Consider the following 22,538-nt stretch of genomic DNA (forward strand, 5'->3'; position numbering starts at 1 on the left):
TTTTTTTTTCATTTCCTCCATTGTATGTGTGTAGGGTAAACATTTGAATTTGGGTATGTCAAATTTAGGCGAAAATACACAAAAACGCCCCTGAGCGTAAATTAAGCCATCACTGGCTTACAGTCCACATCAGTAGATTTAGCAATAAATCTGTCCCCCTCATGCCTGTTGGGCCATTCATAAAGGACATGTTTTCATGTTCTGTCTGCGATATTTGTACATTTTTGTCAAATACGCAAAGCTTTTCATTTAATAGCAGCTATATGCATTAGATGTAATAGCAGCTGGGTGGCCAAGCTGTGCTCTATAAACTACTGCACTATCCCGATTTACCCCTGAGAAAAACTCAAGTAAGAATGCTCTTGACACAGAATCAAAGATGAAACGACTTTACCTGGAAAAATGACTGTTTACTATTGTCCTCTTTTTAGAGCAGCTTTACAGCACAATTTAATTTTGTTTGCATTTTTGAAAAACCATTTTCCTGTAAAGCTGCTTTAGCACAATCTGTATTGAATAAAGCGTTATATAAATAAAGGTGACTTGACTTGACTTGACGACGTACAAAGTGAATGCATACAAATCTCATGACAACCAAAGACTTAATATGCCAAATCGGATTAAGATTTGTGGTTTTGAGGAATTGTAATTAGAAAATAGCAAAACAGGCAGACTGACAACCAGTTACTTTACATGCACAGGTAGTTTTTACAAAACATATTAGGAATTACTGCCTGCCATTCCCCTGGACAGTGTTGAGGGTAACGCATTACAAGTAACGCAAGTTACGTAATCAGATTAATTTTTTCAAGTAACTAGTAAAGTAACGCATTACTTTTTAATTTACAAGAAAATATCTGAGTTACTTTTTCAAATAAGTAACGCCAGTTACTTTTTCCCCCCATTTATTTATTGAAAGCTCTCCTGTCCCTTTGTTGAGAGAAATCGGGAGTAAGATGTTACTTTAGTTCTATGTGAACATGCATTAATTCATCTCACTCACAAAAAAAAAAATCAGATTTAGTTTTCCTCAAAATGAATAAAACAGTTAAAAGCAACTCAGAATATGACTCAAAGCTGCAATAATTAAATATGTTAAATAATACAAATATCCTTTATGTATTTAATCCCATTTTATTAACCAATTTGCTGTGCATTACTTTTAAAAGTAACTTTCCCCAACACTGCCCCTGGATAGAGTTGCAATTGCACTCACATGCAATATTTAACAATAATACAATAAATCAAGCGTAGCGTTAGTTCTGGCAGGTCACGTTAGTCAAGCTCGCATCATTCAAATGTTTGTAAGCAACTGAAAAAAGCACAAATGTCAGGGCATGTCAAAACTTTTCCAGGCCCCAAAATACCCTCGGACCCCAGAGGGTTAAAGCATCAGAAGTCGTATGAGAACAAATTATTAGTCTGTATTTTATGTAATTTTGGTTAATTCATGCTGTAGAGACCTTAAGTGTGTGTACCTGTCGTATTGGTTCAGGTACTCTGTAGAGGCAGCAAGTGTGTGTGAGTCTGACTGCTGTATCCAGAGTGATTCGATGACCCACAGAAACATACACAGGTTTGATACTGCTTTGGGAACTGCGGAGAGCCTAAAGAAACACAACAAAAACAGAAGTATCCGCTTAAACATTTATTTCCAAAAAAACAATCTACTGTAAATTTAATTAAAAAAAAACATAACACATGAATATATATATTAAATCTAAATTAATTTGGTACCTTAGCACATCATAGGTTACTACTACTCATTCTAAATTAAAGGAAAACATAACACATGAACAAAATATATCTGTGTGTGTGTATGTGTGACGAAGTGGACTCTCTCTCTCTGCAATACGTAAGATTCATTGAAAGACTTACCTGCCCTGTTATACTTACCTCCTGTGTTTTCTCCAGTGTTTCCTCCAGTGTTCGTTCCAGTCCTTCGCTCCGTGGATACCCCGTCACTCACCATCGGAGGTGTGTGCTCACTGTCTTCCTTCCATGATCTCCTGGGAATCCCCTTACTAGAGTTATCTCTCCTCATCCTCCCAAAGGACTTCCTATCTAGCTTAAAATTCACCTGCCCGTATCCTCTGCCTCACTTGCAGGAAATAAACATCATTGTTTCTCTCTAACCCTCTGTGTGAGTCTCCTTCCGTAACACATATATATATATTAGGGATGGGAAGATTCCCCGATTCGCTCGGTGCATCGGCATAAAAGGTTAACGATGCGATGCATCGTTTAAAAAGTGTGCATCGGCTACAAGTTGTCATTTATATCGCGATGCATCGTTTCTAACATATTTGTATCTGTAAAAACCGATTTATTTATATATAATTACTAGTGGATGCGCTATACGTTTATTATTTAGAAAGTGACCAATAATCTGTGACCAATATTTTATATGTAGATTGATTTCTCCTCTCTAAACTGTTTCTCAAGTGCGTTCTCTCATCACCGCTGCTGCGTTAATATGACATATCAAAACACTGCAGAGACCTGAAGAAAGGCGGGGATTAAAGTCCAAAACCTGACTTGAAATAACCTAACAAATCAACCGGGGCTAAAGCAGTTCCATAAATGACATTAACAACAAATTAAGTTCACACAATCTCACTCATTTGTGCACGCTTATTCTTAAGCAGACCATAATGTCGATCATGGATCAAATCAATCCACCATGACAAACAACAAATATATCTGTGCTGTTTAATACATTCGAGACGTTGTGTTTTCCTCAGCAGTGTTGGGCAAGTTACTCTGAAAATGTAATCAAATTACTGATTACTCCTTTTAAAAGTAATCACGTTACTGTTCTGATTACTTTATTTCAAAAGTAATTAGTAATTAGTTACATTACTAGTTACGTTACTATTTTCTCCATGAAATTTATGAAATCCCAGCATACACGCTCCCGATAAATATTTGTTATTAAAGCATCAACATTCACAGAACACTGTTATTTTTAACTAAAGCAAGCGGCTGCTCCGTGCATGGTTTGGCATGGCAGAATGCCAGCACAGAGCGCTGCATTTATATTCTCTAAAATACATCTCAGTTCATCGCAATCTCACAAATCTCTGTTATTATAACACAATAAATATATGCATAATGAATCTTTCATAATGTATACAAGCAAATTTCAGCACTGCATTGCTCTACGCTGCAAACACGTGTTATAGCCTAAATAGAAACTCCACATATGCTTGCACCTGTTCATCGTTTATATTTTATATTAGTTAATGTTGCTTTTGTGCAATAGATGAATAACAATTTATTTGTTTTAGATATTTTATGTTTAGATATTTCTATTTTGCGGGAGCCCCGTGAATCATTTTATTCTCCCGCATCCCGCACACACACGAGTGTCTACCCGCACGCACCCGCACTCGCCCATCTTCTCCCGCGCCGCACTCTGTTGCATCGGGTCTCGCGGGAGCAGGTCTCTAATCCACTGGCACTTGACTCGACAGTGCGTGTGCTACATCCTTTTTACTAAGGGCGTGGCCACTTGAGTGACAGGTGGATTGCCGCTACTGTCACCACCATCGAGCTAGGTGGGCGTGGTTCTAGCTCCCGCCTCTTTGCCCATCTTCGATTATCCGGGAGTGACGTGTGGTGACGTGCTGCCAAGATGGCGACGGCCGCCTCCGCCCACTTTTGAGCTTCAAAAACTATCTTCGGAACCCTACGGGTGACGTCACGGACACTACGTCCATGTTTTTATACAGTCTATGGTGTCTACCCGCCCGCAGCAGCACTCGCCGATCTTCTCCCGCGCCGCACTCTGTTGCGTCGGGTCTCGTGGGAGCAGGTCTCTAATCCACTGGCACTTGACTCGACAGCGCGTGAGCTACATCCTTTTTACAATCTCTAGATTATAAATCACTGCATTCTGCCAGCAATGTAACGCGGCAGTAACATATAGAGACCTCGGCTTATAACTATACTCTAATTACTATTTTGAAAATTATAACGCGTTAAATTACTCCGTTACTAAAAGTGATCAAATTACAGTAACACGTTACTAAGTAATGTGACTCGACAATGCGTGTGCTACATCCTTTTTACAATCTCTAGATTATAAAACACTGCATTCTGTCAGCAATGTAACATGGCAGTAACGTATAGAGACGTCGGCTTGTAACTATACTCTAATTACTATTCTGAAAATTATAGCGCGTTAAATTACTCCGTTACTAAAAAGTAATCAAATTACAGTAACGCGTTTTATCCATTTTCCTGTCAGGAGTGGGCGAGGCTGACGCGAGTGAACGAGTGCTGCTGCACGCATGCACGCTAAACAGACAGAGCGCAATCGATTGGGAGTGCAATAATTTTGAGTAAAATATACACTTTGCTAAAAAATTATTTTTGGACATTAAATGTGTCTTTTGTAGAATTTTCAACCTACATATAAAGTGTATTTTTATGATAGTAACTGTAAGTGGACTATTGTAATAGGTAAATCAAATGTAAGCTAGACTGCATCGTAATTGGGGTGAATTGCATCGCATCGGTAGCTGCTTCATATGTATCTTTAAAGTACCGTATCATTGGCTATGCATCGGGATGCGTATCGTATCGGCCTGAGTCATGAGATGCGCATCCCTAATATATATATATATATATATATATATAAATTTGATACACCTTAGCACATCATAGGTTCCTAAATAGTCAGACTAACTGAAATAAGCCTGGCTTATTTGGTTAACTTGTTTTATGAAACATGTTGAATCAAATCGAATCTAAATCGGATCGCACTGCATCGTAATTGGGGTGAATTGCATCGCATCGGTAGCTGCTTCATATGTATCTTTAAAGTACCGTATCATTGGCTATGCATCGGGATGCGTATCGTATCGGCCTGAGTCATGAGATGCGCATCCCTAAAAACAAAAAACATTTGTATGTGTTTTTGTTGGTATCCTTGGCAAATATGAACAAAGAAGTCTTTGAAAATAAGAAAGTAAGTGGGGGAAAATCACATGAAATAAATATATTTCTCTAATACACAGTGGTCACAATTACTGGTATCCTTTTTATGAGTATATCTCTCAAGTATATTCACATTCATATTTTCATTTTTTAGCACACCAGGGTGACTAGAAACTCCCATTTTCACAATTAGAGCAATAATTAAGAATTTCCAATGAACAGAAAATGTTACAAATCTGCCAGGAAGAGGATGTTATGGTCAAGTAACTATGTCAAAGCACACACGCAAAGGATGAAGAAGACGATAATGACGAAGATGACGCCAAGTCGAGTCACCTTTATTTGTATAGCGCTTTATACAATATTGTGTCAAAGCAGCTTTACAGTGTCAAACAGGAAAAAAAGTGTCAATAATGCAAGAGGACAATAACAAAGAGTAATTTTTCAGCTAAAGTCAGTTTATTGATGATTCAGTGATGTCATCATCCAGTTCAGCTCTCTTCCAATAGTGTCTGTGCAATCAGCCAAGCGTTCCCAACTAAACAAGCCACGTCTTTAATAAATCCACATATAGGTAAATCCAAATAAGATAAGGCAGGAGACACACAACATTGCTGATACCCAACCACTTCAAACTGAACAGACAGGAACTTAAATACACAGACCAAACTAGGATAATAAACAAGACACACCTGAAAATAATGAAGAACTCAAATCAGAAACCATGACAACTAACTAGACAGAGAAAACGGTGCAAACAAAGTCCAAACAATGTGATGTTGTGACAGATCGCCCCCCTCCTGGAAGGCGCAAACTCGCGCCGCAGAGAGAGGAGGGTCAGGAGAACGGCGGAGGGCTGGGTGAAAGGGATGGCGTAGGGCAGGCGGCCGGATGATCGGGAGGAAACTGGAGGAGGTTCTGGAGGAGGATGGAAGACCAGGAGGAGGACGACAAACAGAGTCCAAGGTGGAGCAGACGGAGGTAGGAACCAAGGAGGATGCAGGAGGGACCAGGAGCAGGAGGAGCCAGGTGGGACCCAGGCCGCAGCCAGGATGGCGGCCCACGGTGGAGCCGATGAAAGGAGGAGCCATGGTGGAGGAAGGGCTGCAGACACCAGGGGGCCGCCTGACGGAGGCGGAGCAGGTGGAACAGGAGCCCAGGGCAGAGACAGAGAGCCACAGAGACGGAGAGCCGCAGAGCCAGGGCGACACTGAGGATCCGGAGGGCCAGGGTGGAGCCGACGGCTCTGGCGACCGTGGCAAAGGTGGAGACTCAGAAGACCGCGGTGGAGCCGGAGCGACAGAGGACCAAGGTGGAGCCAGAGGGAGGGAGGAGCTGACCTGAGCCAGAGGGATGAATGGATGAGGCGAAGCCGGAGGAGTGTAGTCCCGAGGCGAAGACAGCTTTGGGTCCGGAGTGGGGCTGGTGAAATCCCCATCAGTGGGGTCGAATGGCAGGACTGTCCATAATGGAAAACAAAAACACTGACAAAAATGGGAAAATTAAATGGAGTAACAGATGCAGTATCTGTCTTACTATATCTTTTGGTCGGGTATTCTGTCACGTAATGTGTCAATTCTGTGTCGATGAACACACACGAAGACAAAGATGACGATAAGCAGTCTTTAATAAATCCACATACAGGTAAATCCATGCAAGAGAAGGCAGGAGACACACATAACATTGACGATACCTAACCACTTCAAACTGAACAGACAGGAACTTAAATACACAGACCAAACTAGGATAATACATAAGACACACCTGAACATAATTAAGAAGTCAAATCAGAAACCATGGCAACTAGACAGAGAAAACAGTGCAAACAAAGTCCAAACAATGTGATGTTGTGACAGTTATAATGTCTTAACACAAGATGAGGAGGATAGTTTGAGTCTCCAAGGATCACAGCTGGAGTTGCAAAAATTAGTTGAGTCTCGGGGTAAGAAGCTTTAAAATAAATAAATAAAACAGCACATACATCACCACATGTTGTTTGGGAGGGTTTCAAGAAAAATTATCTGCTTTCATCCAAAAACAAACTCCAGCATATTCAGCTGTCAGACACTACTGGAACTTCAAATGGGACTGGGTTCAATGTTCACATGAAACTAAAAAATTAGTTAAAGAATTTTAGCAGCAAACACTCAAGATGGGTTTGGTGCACACAGGGATTAAAAAAAGTACCCCATGCATACAATTAAAGATATTGCCATATCTTTAATGTTGTGGGCCTATTTTTCTGCCAGAGGTCCTGGTCATCTTGTTCAGATAGATGGCTTCAAGGATTCTAGCAAATACTAACAGATTAAAAAATCTGACTGCCTCTGCTAGAAATCTTACAATGGACCATGGCTGGATCTTCTATCAGGACATTGATCATAAAACAAATATAAAAATATACAAAATGGGTCACTGAGTACAAAACAAAGCTTCTGCCATGGCCATCCCAGTTCCCTGACCTAAACCCTATAGAAAATTAGTTGGGTGAACAGGAGAGGAGAACCACCAACATGGACCTGGGAATCTGAAAGATCTGGAGTGATTCTGTATGAAGGAATCATCTCTGATCTCTTTTCAGGTGTTCTCCAACCTCAGCAGGCATTATAGGAGAAGACTCAGCACTGTTATCTTGGCAAATGAGGTTGCAAAAAGTATTGAATTAAAGGGTACCATTAACTGTGGTCAACGTTTTTTTTATTACAAGAAAAAAATGAAAACATTTATATCATAATGAGAATCTCCCCCATTTCAAATTCTTATTCTTAAATTCTTATACTTTAATTAAATTTTTGTAAATGTTAAAAATAAAAGTTCAAAATGATGATCAACACAGTTCCCCTTCTAGGGAACTCAACACTGCTCCCCCTAGGGGGCACATTGGAGAATGCTGCCTGCATGACCGGTGTCTGAAGCACGTGTGAAACAACGGCAATTTATTGGCCCACCTGGCCCATAACGTCATAGGCGGGATGCCCGGAAGTATAAAAGGGCACCTGCTGAATACATCACCCTCTTTGCTGTCTTCAGGAGCCGTCTGTTTGAAGTGCATGTGAGAGACCAGGGCAGGTGAGCAGTGTGGAAGTGTGTGCCTCCGTTCCAGAGGTTTCTGGCACTTGAAGCACGATCTATCTGTCATCTGTTTTGGTCAGGAGCTTGCGCTTTCAGTGCTCGAGGGCTCTGAACGCGCTCATTGTGAGTGTTATCCAATGAGAAGCTCATTGGATGAGTGACAAACGTTTGCGTCTAGCGGTTCGGGTCCCACTGTTGCCGAGGCATGGGGAAGACTCGGATCGAGGGATTCGTGGGGTTAAGATGCCCTTTTTGGGTTATCGGATCCCACGGATAGCGCTCGAGTCGAGCAGTGCCTTAGGGAATGTGTGCCTCCGTGTTTGGATTCTAACACTCGAGGGTATGTTCTGCTTTTGCATTTGTCTCGGCGAAGAGCACGCATGTTCAGAGTTACACGCTCATTGTGATGAGTCACGATGTCTAAGCTCCGCTCGCGTTTGTTCTTATTCCCGAGGGATACGGAACAGAGTGTTTGTGTCTTACGGCCCGGTTCCGCCGTTGCCGCGGCACAATTTATCTCACCTCACGGTCATCGCTTTGATCTGCGGCGTCTTCACATCCTCTCTATACGGGTTGTCAGATGCCACAGATATTGTTGGGTTGTTATGACGATGAAGTGTGAGCACGGAGTCGTTTCAGCCCTGATCCTGCGAGATCGTGGACAGAGCTATATTCAGCTCGGCCGTGCCTCTCTGATATGCATGTTATTGTGTGTGTGGAGAGCCTCGCTGGGCGTGAATATATTTAAATATTCTGTGGAGAGAGGCTTGCGAGATTTCTCTCCCAGGATTTTCAGCACCTAGAGTGGTTATGGGGAATATCTTTTTGCTCTGGAATATGGCGGTCTGAGGGCAGCTATATTCTAGCCTAGATTCTAATAACTAGGTTGGGTTCCCCTTGGCACAAGTGTTTGAGTAAGTGCTGAAGCTTTTGTTTAGGTATCTGCTATTTGAGGATAGCTGTGTTCCAGCACGGAGAACACTTCCATTTTGGGGTTTTTAGATTGTAGTCTCTGTGAGCCCATTGCCTGGACTGTGCTGTCTCCCCTTCAGGGTTTTAAATAAATGGCCCACTTCCGTGGCCTGGGTAATCTTCAGCCTTATCTGAGAGAACTGCTATTCGAGGATAGCGGTGTCCAGCCCTCTAGTACTATGGCTTCCGCTTACATCAGGCTTGATCTCGGACTATGATGTTTGTGTTCACTCTTTAGCGAATCATTTACTGATGGTCTGGATCTCCCTCTTGTGAGATCTTAGTCAATAGCACGGTGCTTTGCTAGCCTACTGTGAGACTGACACGGATTGGAGACCTCCTTAATATAGCCTTCTGAGGGTGGTTATATTTCAGCACTTACTCTAATAACTAGGTTGGGTTCCCCTTGGCACAAGTGTTTGAGTAAGTGCTGAAGCTTTTGTTTAGGTATCTGCTATTTGAGGATAGCTGTGTTCCAGCACGGAGAACACTTCCATTTTGGGGTTTTTAGATTGTAGTCTCTGTGAGCCCATTGCCTGGACTGTGCTGTCTCCCCTTCAGGGTTTTAAATAAATGGCCCACTTCCGTGGCCTGGGTAATCTTCAGCCTTATCTGAGAGAACTGCTATTCGAGGATAGCGGTGTCCAGCCCTCTAGTACTATGGCTTCCGCTTACATCAGGCTTGATCTCGGACTATGATGTTTGTGTTCACTCTTTAGCGAATCATTTACTGATGGTCTGGATCTCCCTCTTGTGAGATCTTGGTCAATAGCACGGTGCTTTCCGTCTCTGTGAGCCCCTTGCCTGGACTGTGCTGTCTCCCCTTCGGGGTTTTAAATAGATGGCCCACTTCCGTGGCCTGGGCAATCTTCAGCCTTATCTGGGAGAACTGCTATTCGAGGATAACTGTGTCCAGCCCTCTAGTGCTATGGCTACTGCTTACATCAGGCTTGATCTCGGACTATGATGTTTGTGTTCACTCTTTAGCGAATCATTTACTGATGGTCTGGATCTCCCTCTTGTGAGATCTTAGTCAATAGCACGGTGCTTTCCTAGACTACTGTGAGACTGACATGGATTGGGGACCTCCTTAAGTAGCATCTTTTGAGCTACCCTAGAGGCTATCTAGTTCCCCTCCTCAGTGGTCTTGTGTATCCAGGCTAGTTCTGCTCACATAGCATAGCTATCTGAGGATAGCTGTGCTCTTAACTTGGATGGGATGTTCCCCTTGATCTATTCGGGTTCCCCTGTTTCTGCCAAGTTGCATCAGTAGCATGGCCCCTTTCTGAGGAAAGGCTTTGTTTATGTCTGTCACTTCCTTGGTGCTCTCCCACCAGGTGGACAGGCATGCACCTCGGCATGGCGTGATTGGATTTCGTTCCCCGAAGTGTCCACCAGGATGCAGTGTTAAGTTCCCTAGAAGGGGAATGTCTCGGGTTACCCATATAACCATGGTTCCCCGAGAGGCAACGAGACGCTGCGCCCCCTCGCAATGTAGTTCCCCTCCTCAGTGGTCTTGTGTATCCAGGCTAGTTCTGCTCACATAGCATAGCTATCTGAGGATAGCTGTGCTCTTAACTTGGATGGGAAGTTCCCCTTGATCTATTCGGGTTCCCCCGTTTCTGCCAAGTTGCGTGAGCGGCCCGTGGCATCAGTGGCATGGTCCCTTTCTGAGGAAAGGCTTTGTTTGTCTGTCGCTTCCTTGCTGCTCTCCCACCAGGTGGACAGGCATGCGCCTCGGCACGGCGTGTTTGGATTTCATTCCCCAATGTGCCCCCTAGGGGGCACAGCGTTGAGTTCCCTAGAAGGGGAATGTCTCGGGTTACGCATGTAACCATGGTTTCCCGAGGGGGAACGAGACGCTGCGACCCCTTGCCATGCCTTCGGCCTGCCTGTCTACGTCTCCTTCAGACAGCTAAGTGGATGACGTATTCAGCAGGTGCCCTTTTATACTTCCGGGCACCCCACCTATGACGTCATGGGCCAGGTGGGCCAATAAATTGGCATTGTTTCACACGTGCTTCAGACACCGGTCATGCAGGCAGCATTCCCCAATGTGCCCCCTAGGGGGCGCAGCGCCTCGTTCCCCCTCGGGGAACCATGGTTACATGTGTAACCCGAGACGTTTTTTCACAGTTTCTTTGTTCATATTTACCAAGGGTACCAACAATTCTGACCATGACAGTGTATGTTTATATATATATACCTGAGTATTGCTGCTGACTTCATGCAACTGTGTTGTTAATGGACTAATGATGTGTAAATCTGACTTCTTTCTTTTGTGGAATACAAAAGGAGATGTTAGGCAGAATGACAGCCTCATTAAAACTTTAGATTTTTTTTCTTCCATGTCATAGCAAGAACAGAATACTTAAAATTACAAATAATAACAATAATAAATAAATAAAAAAACAACTTTTAAAGCACTATAGGAATCCAATGTATGGGAAAAAAGATGCAATGAAAGTGAATGGTGACTGAAGTGACTGTCAGCCCATAACATTTCCTTTTGTCGTCCAATGAAGAAGTCTTTCTTCATGTTTGGAGCAACATGGTTGAGTAAACAATGTCAGAATTGCCACTTGCTATGAAAACTTGTTTATGGATTGGCTTCTAAGGCATCATAATGTCATGTCTAATGTTACACAACAAATTCAAGAACGTTTTAATAAAAGCAAAGCAAATATTTAATAACTACATTTCTTACTTTTCTGTAAAAGCAGAACCATAAAGGTTCTCAGATAGGACAGGGATCATCTGAAAATGCTCCTCCTTTAATTTTTTTTATCAGCTGTAGCTAATCTAATTAGTTAGTTATAGCTAATTATTTTTTTTAGTTTCTCTCCCCCCACTCACCTTCCCTAGAACTCTCCCTGAGGCTGTAGCCAGTGGAAAACTATCCCCACTCTTCTGTAGAGCGTTGATCTGTGTATGTGAGAGAGAGAGAGAGAGAGAGAGAGAGAGATAATAAGTTCATGAGTTACAAGGAACTTCATGATAAGCAGTCTGTTTGGAGCACTGTCCTTCTGTGAAGGTGAGTGGGTCAATCTGTCCCCACTGGACTGAACCTCTGTCCCCCTCTGTTGTGCAATCTGAAATCCTGAATACTAGCTTAGCAAGATAACAGAATATAAACAACCTGTCTATATGTTTGAGACAGTAAAAGACGTTTTAAAACAAACCTTTGAAACATACAATATGGGTACAGCTGCAGAGAAAATCCCCAGTAAGGTTAATTGTCAGTTGTCAGTTAGGGCTTCACGATTAATCAAAATAAAATGGAAATTAGCCATATGATTTAATGTGATTATCAAATTGGAAAATTGCACTTTAAATAAATATTTGGTCTGATGCCCTGGGTGTTTCAGAGTAAAGTGTGTATAGCGTTCATTTTCACATGCACAGTTCATGATTAGAGTGTTTTAACTGTCTCAGAGTGGCTCAGTTCATGGTAAATGCTGCTTTATACAAACTTAATCTCTGCATGAGTTTAAGTGGATAATTACATGCATTTAGGAAAGCAAGGTTTGCAAGGTTCACTTTTATTTTCTGCATAATATGCAACACTTTTATGGACAGAAAATTTGTAATGAGAAGCATTTATATGCTGTCAACATTATATGTAACATGCTGTCAATACAGAAACGTAAAGGACTCCCTACAGTTTTAAGCCAAAATAAAAACTTGATGGATTTAACACTAGAAAGTGAAAAATTAATGATAAATAATGACTATTATCGTTGTACTTCTGTAGTATAAAATAAAATGAATTATGATTATTATTAAAACTGCAAGCAGCGATGAAATGGCCCTCACACCTCAGGCCACCGCCACCTGACTACCTTAGGAAAACAGTGAATGGTGGGCTATATGCATTTAGGCAGGTAAATACAGGAGGAAAGCATCATTTATATGTGCCACTCTTCCTGCTGCCGGCAGGTTGCACTATGACTGTATCTGAATATTGTCTTTTAGATGTGTTCAGACCAGGACATATCAAACGTGAAGTTTGAGTGAAAGTTTCTGTTGCCAGCAGGTGGTGGAATGACTGTAACTGAATACTGGCATGTAGATGTCTTTAGGTCAGGACACTTAGATGTTTGGGGAAGATTGGACATTGTACGTTTGAGTTACAACAAATTTTAGCAGTTAGCTAAATGCTGATAGCATGTTTAGCACTTGCTGGCATAGTTTAATATGTTGCTGGGATGGCATTACAGTGTAAAATATGTCACTTCCTGTTGCCTGGAGGTGGCACTATGACTATAACTGAATATTGGCGTGTACTTGTCTTCAGACCAGGACTCTTATCAAACATGTAAGTTTGGGGGAGATTGGACATTGTATGCCTGAGTTACAACAGCTTCCTGTTTAATGGTGAAACATTGAACTTTGTCAGGCTGCCATAGACACACCCTTCAATGAAAACTCAAAATCTTAACATCGTGAAGACCTTTAGATTGGACCAAATATGATGTTGATCGGATTAAATCTCTAGGAGAGACAGAAATGTTGTTCTTAATTTATGATATGCTGCTTTGCACTACTTTTATTTTGCACCTTTTTACAATTGTACGCAACAATGCTGCAGGTTTGTTTGCAATACAAATGGGAAAAAAATGCAATAATGAGAATAAGATTTTGTATTCCTAATTTACATCAAATCAAACAAGGAAAACAAACACTAAACTCTGCATGCAAACCTGTATAAAACGGTCCTAAGACTTTATGTAAACCCTGAAAATGTTTAAAAGTGATAAACGTAACGTACTCTGTTACAAACGTAACCTCGGTTCCCTGAGATATGGGAACGAGTACTGCATCTTGCTATACGCTATGGGAAAAAAGTCCTTTTTTCTCCCGAACTGAAGCCTTTTTCAATCACGCAGTGAAACTGCACGGCCATTGGTTCGTGCAGTATGTTTTAAAAACGAACAAATTTCTAAAGAGCAAATTTCTCTGCATTGTTTCAAATGCCACGCCGTTACTGCGGTACGTGCAGAGCTCCCTTTCACGCCAATGGCTATTGGGCGCTCCATGGCCAGTCTGGTTGTGTTGGAGTGCCACCTATGGCTGACCCTAACCGAGATCAAGGACGCTGACAAAGTCCCGTTCCTCGACGCCCCGGTCTCTCCCAACAGTCTGTTCGGGCCAGTGGTCGAGGGCTTCGCTGAGCGCTTTACTGAAGCACAGAAGTCGTCCCAAGCCATGCGACACTTCCTACCAAAGCACTCCAGTTCTGCAGCTATGGCTCGGCAGCGGTGCTGCACGAACCTATGGCCGCGAAGCCCGCCAAAGCCCACCGAAGCCCACCAGAATGGGTGGAATCATCTGGCTATATAAGCGACCACTTCGCCATAGGATTCAGGTTACTTCGACTGAAGTGACGACTGAGTCGTGCAGCTGCATGGCACGGCTAGCAACGCAGTACTCGTTCCCAATGGTAATCCTTGTCTTAGGCACCTCAGGGCCCAAGAGAACAAGAACAATAAATCCCTCCAGGCTAATGGGCTAAACCTCACGAAGGTCTCACCCAGCCGATTGATCTTTCCAGAAGACTTGCGCAGCCTCAGCACCTATGGGGGCCGAGAGCGCACAAGTAAGCTCTCTGATAGGTCTAGGCATATTACATCCAAACTGCACTCAGAGCGAACTGCGCGCCAGTTAAACAGAAAGAACCCTTGCCTGCAAGGCAGGGACATCTAGGTTACAGAACCTAGCAAAAGTGGACGGTGAGGCCCAGCTGGCTGCCGCACAAATTTCTGCAATGGTCATGCCGCCAGACCACGCCCACGAAGAGGCGATGCCTCTAGTTGAGTGGGCTCGTACTCCAACGGGGCATTGTATGCCCAAGAAAGAATAGGCTAGCAGAATAACTCCAATTATCCACTTGGAAAGTCTTTGCTTCGTGACCGGGTGTCCTTTAGCATGGCCACCAAAGCAAACAAAGAGCTGCTCCGACTGCCTAAACTGGGCAGAACGCTCAATGTAAACCTTCAGAGCCCTAACGGGGTAGAGTAAATTCAACTCCTGGTCCTCTTCCGAGGGAGGAAGCACAGAGAGGTTGATAACCTGTGCTCTGAATGGAGTCCAGAGCACCTTAGGTATATAGCCATGCTTTGGTTTCAGGACGACCTTGGAGTCACCAGGCCCGAATGCCAGGCAATTAGGGCTTACAGAGAGTGCTTGCAAGTCCCCCACTCGCTTGACTGATGCTAACGCTAGTAGCAGAGTGGTTTTAAATGACAGGGACCGGAGGTCGACGGACTGCAATGGCTTGAAGGGAGGACCCTTCAGGGCCCTCAGAACAGTGGGCATGTCCCACGTAGGGACAGTGAGAGGACGGGGCGGATTTAGCCTCCTGGCTCCCCTCAGAAAATGAACAACGAGGTTGTTCCTGCCTACCGATTGGCCCGCTATAGGGGCATGAGAAGCCGCTATTGCTGCCACATAGACCTTGAGCGTGGATGGGGAGCGTCCCTTATCCAACAGCTCCTGCAGGAAGGACAGTATCATCGATACGTCACAAGTGAGCAGGTCCCCACCGCGGTTTGAGCACCAGACGGAGAACACTGACCATTTAAGGGCATAGAGGCATCTTGTAGCCGGAGCTCTAGTCTGAGAAATGGTGTTCAATACACACTCTGGGAGACTAACAGGCTCCCGTCGAGTGGCCACAGGTGCAAGGCCCACAGCTGTGGCCTGGGGTGCCATATCGTCCTGTTCGCCTGGGAGAGGAGATCTTGCCTCAGGGGAATAGGCCACGGGGCTGCTATTAGAAGCTGCGACAGCTCTGCTAACCAATGCTGGTTTCTCCAGTGCGGGGCCACCAGGAGCACTTTGCGTTTCTGTTCCCTGATCTGCCTGATTACCTGCGGAATCAGGGCGACCGGGGGAAAAGCGTAGAGAAGGAGGTTGGGCCAGTCGTGGGCTAACGCATCCTTGTCCCTGGAATAATACATTGGGCAGTGAGAATTGTCTTCTGAGGCGAAGAGGTCTACTTCCGCCCTGCCGAAGATTTCCAATATTTTCTGAACCATCTGCGGATGAAGCATCCACTCCTCTGAGGGGACCTTGCTTCGTGACTACATGTCCAACATGCCATGCTCCCTGGTTCAGTTTGCCCGGAACGTGTGCTGCTTTCAGTGAACATAGGTTGAGCTGGGTCCATTCCAAGAGGCGCTCTACTAGTACAAGGAGCCGCTTCGAGGACAGTCCCCCCTGGCGATTTATGTAGGACACCACCGTCATGCTGTCCGAACGGACCAAGACATGATGACCCTTGAGGTCTGGTAGGAAGGTTCGACAGGCCCGCCATACCGCCAGCATTTCGAGCCAGTTGATGTGCAGACTGCTTCCCACTTTCGACCAGTGGCCGAACGTCGGTTTTCCTTCGCACAGAGCTCCCCAAACTGTGTTGGAAGCATCTGTCGAAACTACCTTCCTCCTGTAGACCATTCCCAGGGGAAACTCCCTGCTCCATCCATTGAGCATTCATCCAGGGGGTCAGGGCTGTTACACAGGCCTGATCTTCCCTAATAAGCAGGCGTCCATGATGCCACGCGTGGGATGGAACCCGCGGTTTCAGCCAGTGCTGAAGGGGGCGCATTCGTAGCAGGCCCAACTGTAGCACTGGAGACACTGCAGCCATGAGGCCTAGCATGTTCTAAAACCTCTTGAGGGGGTGAGAGGCACCAGCCTTGAAGGAGGCCACAAGCCTCTGTATGATCAGGGCGTGTTCATTTGAGCCGAATCGAACACTGTTCCCAGGAATGAGACTCGCTGGCTGAGAAACAGTGCGCTCTTGGCAAAGTTCACCTGAGCCCCAGGCATTTCAAGTGGCTGAGGACAATGGCTTGTGAGATAGTGACTCTGCCTCCGACTGGGCCAGAATGAGCCCGTCATCGAGGTAGTTGAGAACGTGGATTCCCGTCTGTCTCAGAGGGGAAAGAGCCGCATCCATGCACTTCGTGAAAGTGCGTGGAGCCAGGGACAGTAAGGGAAGGACCGTATATTGATAAGCCACTCCTTCGAAGGCGAATGTCAAGAATGGCCTGTGATGAGGGGCTATCTGGATATGAAAGTAGGCGTCTTTCAGGTCCAGAAGAAAGAACCAGTCCTCTGGGCGGATTTGCGAGAGGATCTGTTTCAGTGTAATCATCTTGAATGGCAGTCTCATGAGGGCGCGATTCAGATGTCCAAGATCGAGGATGGGCCGTAGGCCGGCATTATTTGGGGACGAGGAAGTAACGGCTGTAGAAGCCTGACTCGCTCTGGGCTGGAGGAACCACCTCTATGGTTCCTTTTCCCAGCAGATTCTTTACTTCGGAGCGTAAGAACGTGTGCGTCGTTGCTCTAACCGAAGTGGGGACCACTCCGCTGAAGCGCGGGGGTCTTCGAGCGAATTGGAGCGAATAACCTCGCTTTATTATCCCCAAAACCCAACCTGACACTCCGGGGATGGCCTGCCAGGCCTCGACCAGTGTGACAAGAGGTTGGATTGGTTTGGGGGGGTGGGTCCCTTGTGGGGACTCGCGATAAGTGGAAGAGGAATTTTGCTCTTAAATTTTTATTTGTTTTATTCCTCGCTATAACAGCGACCAGTTGTGTGAGCACTTTTGAACGGGCCCAGTATTCACAACGGAGTTCACAACAAACGCATTGTCATCAGCACCCGGAACTGGACGGGGTGCTTGGAGGCATTACAGAGGCTGTTTGGGGGCGCTAGACTCAATGCTCTCGTAGCGAGAGCAGTCAGCCCCCGTGGGCGTGGCTCAGACGCGTCTAGAATCTGAAGCTGTCAGTGGTAATCATTAGTGAAAGCATTCCTTTTCAATCCACCTAAAAAGATCAAAACCGCTCATTAGAAGAGAAGTACTGATGATCTTTGTGTAAACACACAGGCAGATCAAAAGTGCTGTGCGCATTCTCTCAAATCCGCTTGTAGCGGACGAGGGGAGGGCAGGGCCACCACCACGAGGACAGCAGAGTGAGTAAAAAAACACTCAAGCCCGATCGTTCAACCCACACATTCGCTGTTTCTTTCTCCGATGTAACTGGGAGGGGAGAAACGCGAGAGCAGGGACAGACTCACGCTTCAATAGTGAAAGCAGCCTCCGTGACACGTCCGGGGATGGCCTGCCAGGCCTCGACCAGTGTGACAAGAGTTTGGATTGGTTCGGGAGGCGGGTCGCCTTGTGGGGACTCGCGATAAGTGGAAGAGGAATTTTGCTCTTAAATTTTTATTTGTTTTATTCCTCGCTATAACAGCGACCAGTTGTGTGAGCACTTTTGAACGGGCCCAGTATTCACAACGGAGTTCACAACAAACGCATTGTCATCAGCACCCGGAACTGGACGGGGTGCTTCGAGGCATTACAGAGGCCGTTTGGGGGCGCTAGACTCAATGCTCTCGTAGCAAGAGCAGTCAGCCCCCGTGGGCGTGGCCCAGACGCGTCTAGAATCTGAAGCTGTCAATGGTAATCATTAGTGAAAGCATTCCTTTTCAATCCACCTAAAAAGATCAAAACCGCTCATTAGAAGAGAAGTACTGATGATCTTTGTGTAAACACACAGGCAGATCAAAAGTGCTGTGCGCATTCTCTCAAATCCGCTTGTAGCGGACGAGGGGAGGGCAGGGCCACCACCACGAGGACAGCAGAGTGAGTAAAAAAACACTCAAGCCCGATCGTTCAACCCACACATTCGCTGTTTCTTTCTCCGATGTAACTGGGAGGGGAGAAACGCGAGAGCAGGGACAGACTCACGCTTCAATAGTGAAAGCAGCCTCCGTGACACGCACACAAATGCGAAGCTGCGCCGCTCGATGGAACGAGGGGCGCTGTTCCTCGCGTGTAACACACACACACTGGTGGATCAAGTGAGGCATGCGGGATGTGTGTCAGCGTAAAATCACTCAAGCCTGATCGCTCAAACCGCAAATTTGCGCGTTTCTTCCTCCGAGGTAACTGGGAGGGGGAGAAACTTGAGAGCGCGAGGGGACCAGCGAGCGAAGCAGGAATAGACTGGGGCTTTTGAATGAAAGCACCCTGTCTGAGTGCAGCTTCAGCGCCGCACACACAATGCGAACAGACCCGTGGCTCTGCTGTTTCCATCTCCAAGCTTTGCTGAGAGAGGAGAAACGAGAGAGCGGATCTGCCTTCATTAAGAAGGCGGGGCGCGAGTGGAGAGGGGTGAGACTCATGCTCTCAGTGAGAGCATTCCGTCTCAGTGAGGAGCAGTCTCTGCGTGGGGGCTGCCCAGTCAGGCGATGCACTCACTACTCCTCTGCATCATGCAGGGCTCCCTGCACGAACTACACTCGCAGCACGACATCTGCAACAATGTCGCCAGAAAATTTGCTCTTTTAAGAACTTACCTCTTAGAAATAAGCTCTTTTAGGCTCGCCGGATGGCGGCAGGGGAATTAGCTGGGATCTCTGCTGCTACGACGCTGAAGGCGGCGGGAGGAGCGGCAAATCAGCCGAGCAGAGATGTCGCTGGTCCAGCTTAATCCACTGCGAGGCGTGTCAACGGCGAGCCGGTTCTTCAGTCAGCGGAGATCGCGAAGAACGTCGTCGTCGCTGAAAAAGAAGAAATCTGAATCCTATGGCGAAGCGGGCGCTTATATAGCTAGATGATTCCGCCCATTCTGGTGGGCTTTCGCGGGCTTCGCGGCCATAGGTTTGTGCAGCACCGCTGCCAAGCCATTGGTTCGTTTTTAAAACATACTGCACGAACCAATGGCCGTACATAGCATCTAGCAAGACGCAGTACGAGTGTAGTATCGATAGGGAAGCAGTGTTATTATTAGTGGTTCAACGGATCACAAATCTCAAGGTTCGGATCACATTACAGTTTTTGACCCACGGATCGGATCATTTTTCGGATCAGCAAGAAAAGAAAAATATTTCAATTTAACTTGCTTTCCATTTATTACTTAAAGCGAAGTACTTCTTTGATACCACAGCAAATACTACTAGATTAACTAAGAAAGTTTAAACATGATTAAAGAGACAAGAGAACAGCCAGTAAAAATAAGAACAAATACACAAATTACAAGCATAGATAAATACAACAGAATATGTTACAAATAAAATAAGGTTGGTAGTATTCAAATACAGAAATGTAATAATTAGGGAAAATAACACTGCTTAGTGTTCACTGTATAAATTAAATATAGATTTTTATCACTGCTGTTTTGTTGTTTGATGATCATTAATGACAGCAGCAGTATTTATAGGCCGCTGTCCCTTTAAGACCTGATGCACGGATCCGATATAATGATAACACTTCACATCAGATTTCTTTCTAATCTGTTTTCATTCACTTGAGACATAACTGACTGCGTTTACCTGAATGATTGTTGAGATGGGTATTCTGTCATAATTTTATGTGTATGTGTCTGTTCAGAGGATTCAGAAGAGGATTCAGTTCGGTGTTCGCGCGCCATCTGAAATGTGTGTGCGCGCTTCATGTGTGTGAGGTTGTGCATGTAGAGAACAGCACGTGAGTAACGAATCGAGTTCCCTTTCGCCTTTTCTCTCTGGAATTGTTTAAAATTCGCTTGCTTGTGTAAATACGAACAAATTATAAACTTATACTCTGTTATGGTTAAATTTCAATTAATCCGCGGATCACATGCGTGCCGAACCGTGGGGCTTGGTCCGTACGGATCACGGATCAACTACGATCCGTTTAACCGCTAGTTATTATATAGTTGTTATACATTATACTATTATTATTGTTTATGTTATTTTCAAGTGAATCGGTGGGCTAAAAGCTAATAAGGATTTGTCACTACTGCAGAAATGACAAAGGAAGATAATAGTTTGCTGCGAGGGCTAAGGGACAACTCACTGCTGTGGCAGTGAACTGTTAATGAAAGATTACAGGGTGGAAAAGCCACTGCTGCAGCAGTGGAAAGGAAGATTAAATTCGACAAGACAAAATTCACTGCTGCGGCAGTGAAGTGGTTAAAAGTCTGCAGGAGAGAACGTCTCTGCTGCGGCAGAGAAATTAATAACAAATGATTATGAGCGAAATCGCTGTTGTTGGGGTAAAAAAGCTAATAAGGATTTGTCACTACTGCGGTAATGACAAAGGAAGATTATAGTTTGCTGGGAGGGCTGAGGGAAAACTCACTGATGCGGCAGTAAACTGTTAATAAAAGATTATAGGTTGGAAAAGCCACTGCTGCGGCAGTGGAAAGGATGATTAAAGTCGAGAAGAAAAAATAAATTCACTGCTGTAGCAAATTAACGCAAAAGGGAAATGAATATATAAAATTACAATTAATTATAATTCATTACAATTATTTACCTCAGCTGCCAGTAGTAAGTGTAGCAGAATTAATATTACAATCAACTAATCTGTTCATCCAGCGAACATTCAGTGTAATTTCATATCAACTCTAAGAAAGGATATTTTCGTGGCCACAGAAAATAACTTTCTTATAGTACTAATGCATTAGAGCATGTAGCTATAGATCAGATCGTAAAAGGGACACTAATCACAGAACCAGAAACTCATGTAATTTGTGCACAAAAGTTGTATTAACTAGACACTAACACAAACTAGTCTAAACAAACAAATAAACATACAATCACTCATTCATGGGGGAGTTGAAGTGGATGAATGAAACCAGAGAATGCAGTTATGGAAAATGAGTCCGTTAACCACCTGAGTGAAACCATCAGCGCCGTTTTACAATGGGGTCTAACAGCTTATACTAAACCTCTGTTTCATTTAATTAAATGTACGATACTTGCATTGCCTTGGCCGCTGAACGAGCATCCGGATGCAGTCTCAGATGAAAGTCTAGATTGGGGTTCTCAAAGTCTACATTCAAAGGTCCAAATCTGAATTTTCATCAGTGTCAAAGGTCCGGACCAGAACAATTGGTTATTACAAAACTTGTTTTTAATAAACATAACATGCATAACAAATAAACATACATTTTTTGAAAAAATAAAGTGCAAAAGTGGCAAAACAATTAATTTAAGTGTCAGCAATAAAGGTCGACCGATAAGGGTTTTTCTCTGGCCGATGCCGATATTTAGAAATCAGGGCATCCGATGGCCGATATATGATGCTGATTTTTTTTGGCCGATATGTTTGGCCGATTTTTTTTTCCCCTTTATCTCATAAAAGCGAGTTTGAGTAAATGATTATTGCAGGGCACAAGATGGTAATAGTAGTAGTAGTAGTAGTAGCCTAATTCATAGTAATAATACATGACTCAAAGCACCTTCTCAAAACAGTTCTGAAGCATGCTTTTTGTTGATGTTTGATGACAGACACCAGTGTTTCCCACAGACTTGCAAATGCAAATTCATTCTCTGCCAGCAGGAGGCGCTGTTGAAGCGGAGATATAGCGGTTTCCCCGGTAACGGCTGTAATAAAATACAAAATGCTAGGAAAGACGAAATGAAAATGACATCAAAGCTTTTCTGAAGACGACTGGTTCTTTTCAATTATACATTCATATAAAAACACCTGCGCTGCATTTTAATTTTGAAACGTGCAGTGCTCAGTTTATTCAACGAAGTA

General features: G+C 44.4%; 1 protein-coding gene across 5 annotated transcripts in view; it reads right to left on the minus strand.

Moving 5' to 3' along the window:
* LOC107701213 (endonuclease V) overlaps window positions 1-22,538 on the minus strand; it is a 147,199-nt gene that overhangs the window by 23,985 nt on the left and 100,676 nt on the right. For 4 of the 5 annotated variants that reach the window (XR_001635623.1, XR_001635622.1, XR_001635621.1 and 1 more), the window contains exons 5-6: window positions 11,845-11,913; window positions 1,479-1,607 (exon numbers count right to left, since the gene is read on the minus strand). Coding sequence is in view for 2 of the 5 variants with exons in the window: in XM_016503173.1 (XP_016358659.1) it covers window positions 1,479-1,607; window positions 11,845-11,913 (198 nt within the window). In the remaining 3 variants the exon portion in view is untranslated. The remainder of the gene's footprint in view (window positions 1-1,478; window positions 1,608-11,844; window positions 11,914-22,538) is intronic. The other variant, XM_016503174.1, reaches the window with a different exon arrangement.

The sequence above is a fragment of the Sinocyclocheilus anshuiensis genome, unplaced genomic scaffold, assembly GCF_001515605.1.
Source record: "Sinocyclocheilus anshuiensis isolate Anshui unplaced genomic scaffold, SAMN03320099.WGS_v1.1 scaffold1522, whole genome shotgun sequence".
NCBI lineage: Eukaryota > Metazoa > Chordata > Actinopteri > Cypriniformes > Cyprinidae > Sinocyclocheilus > Sinocyclocheilus anshuiensis.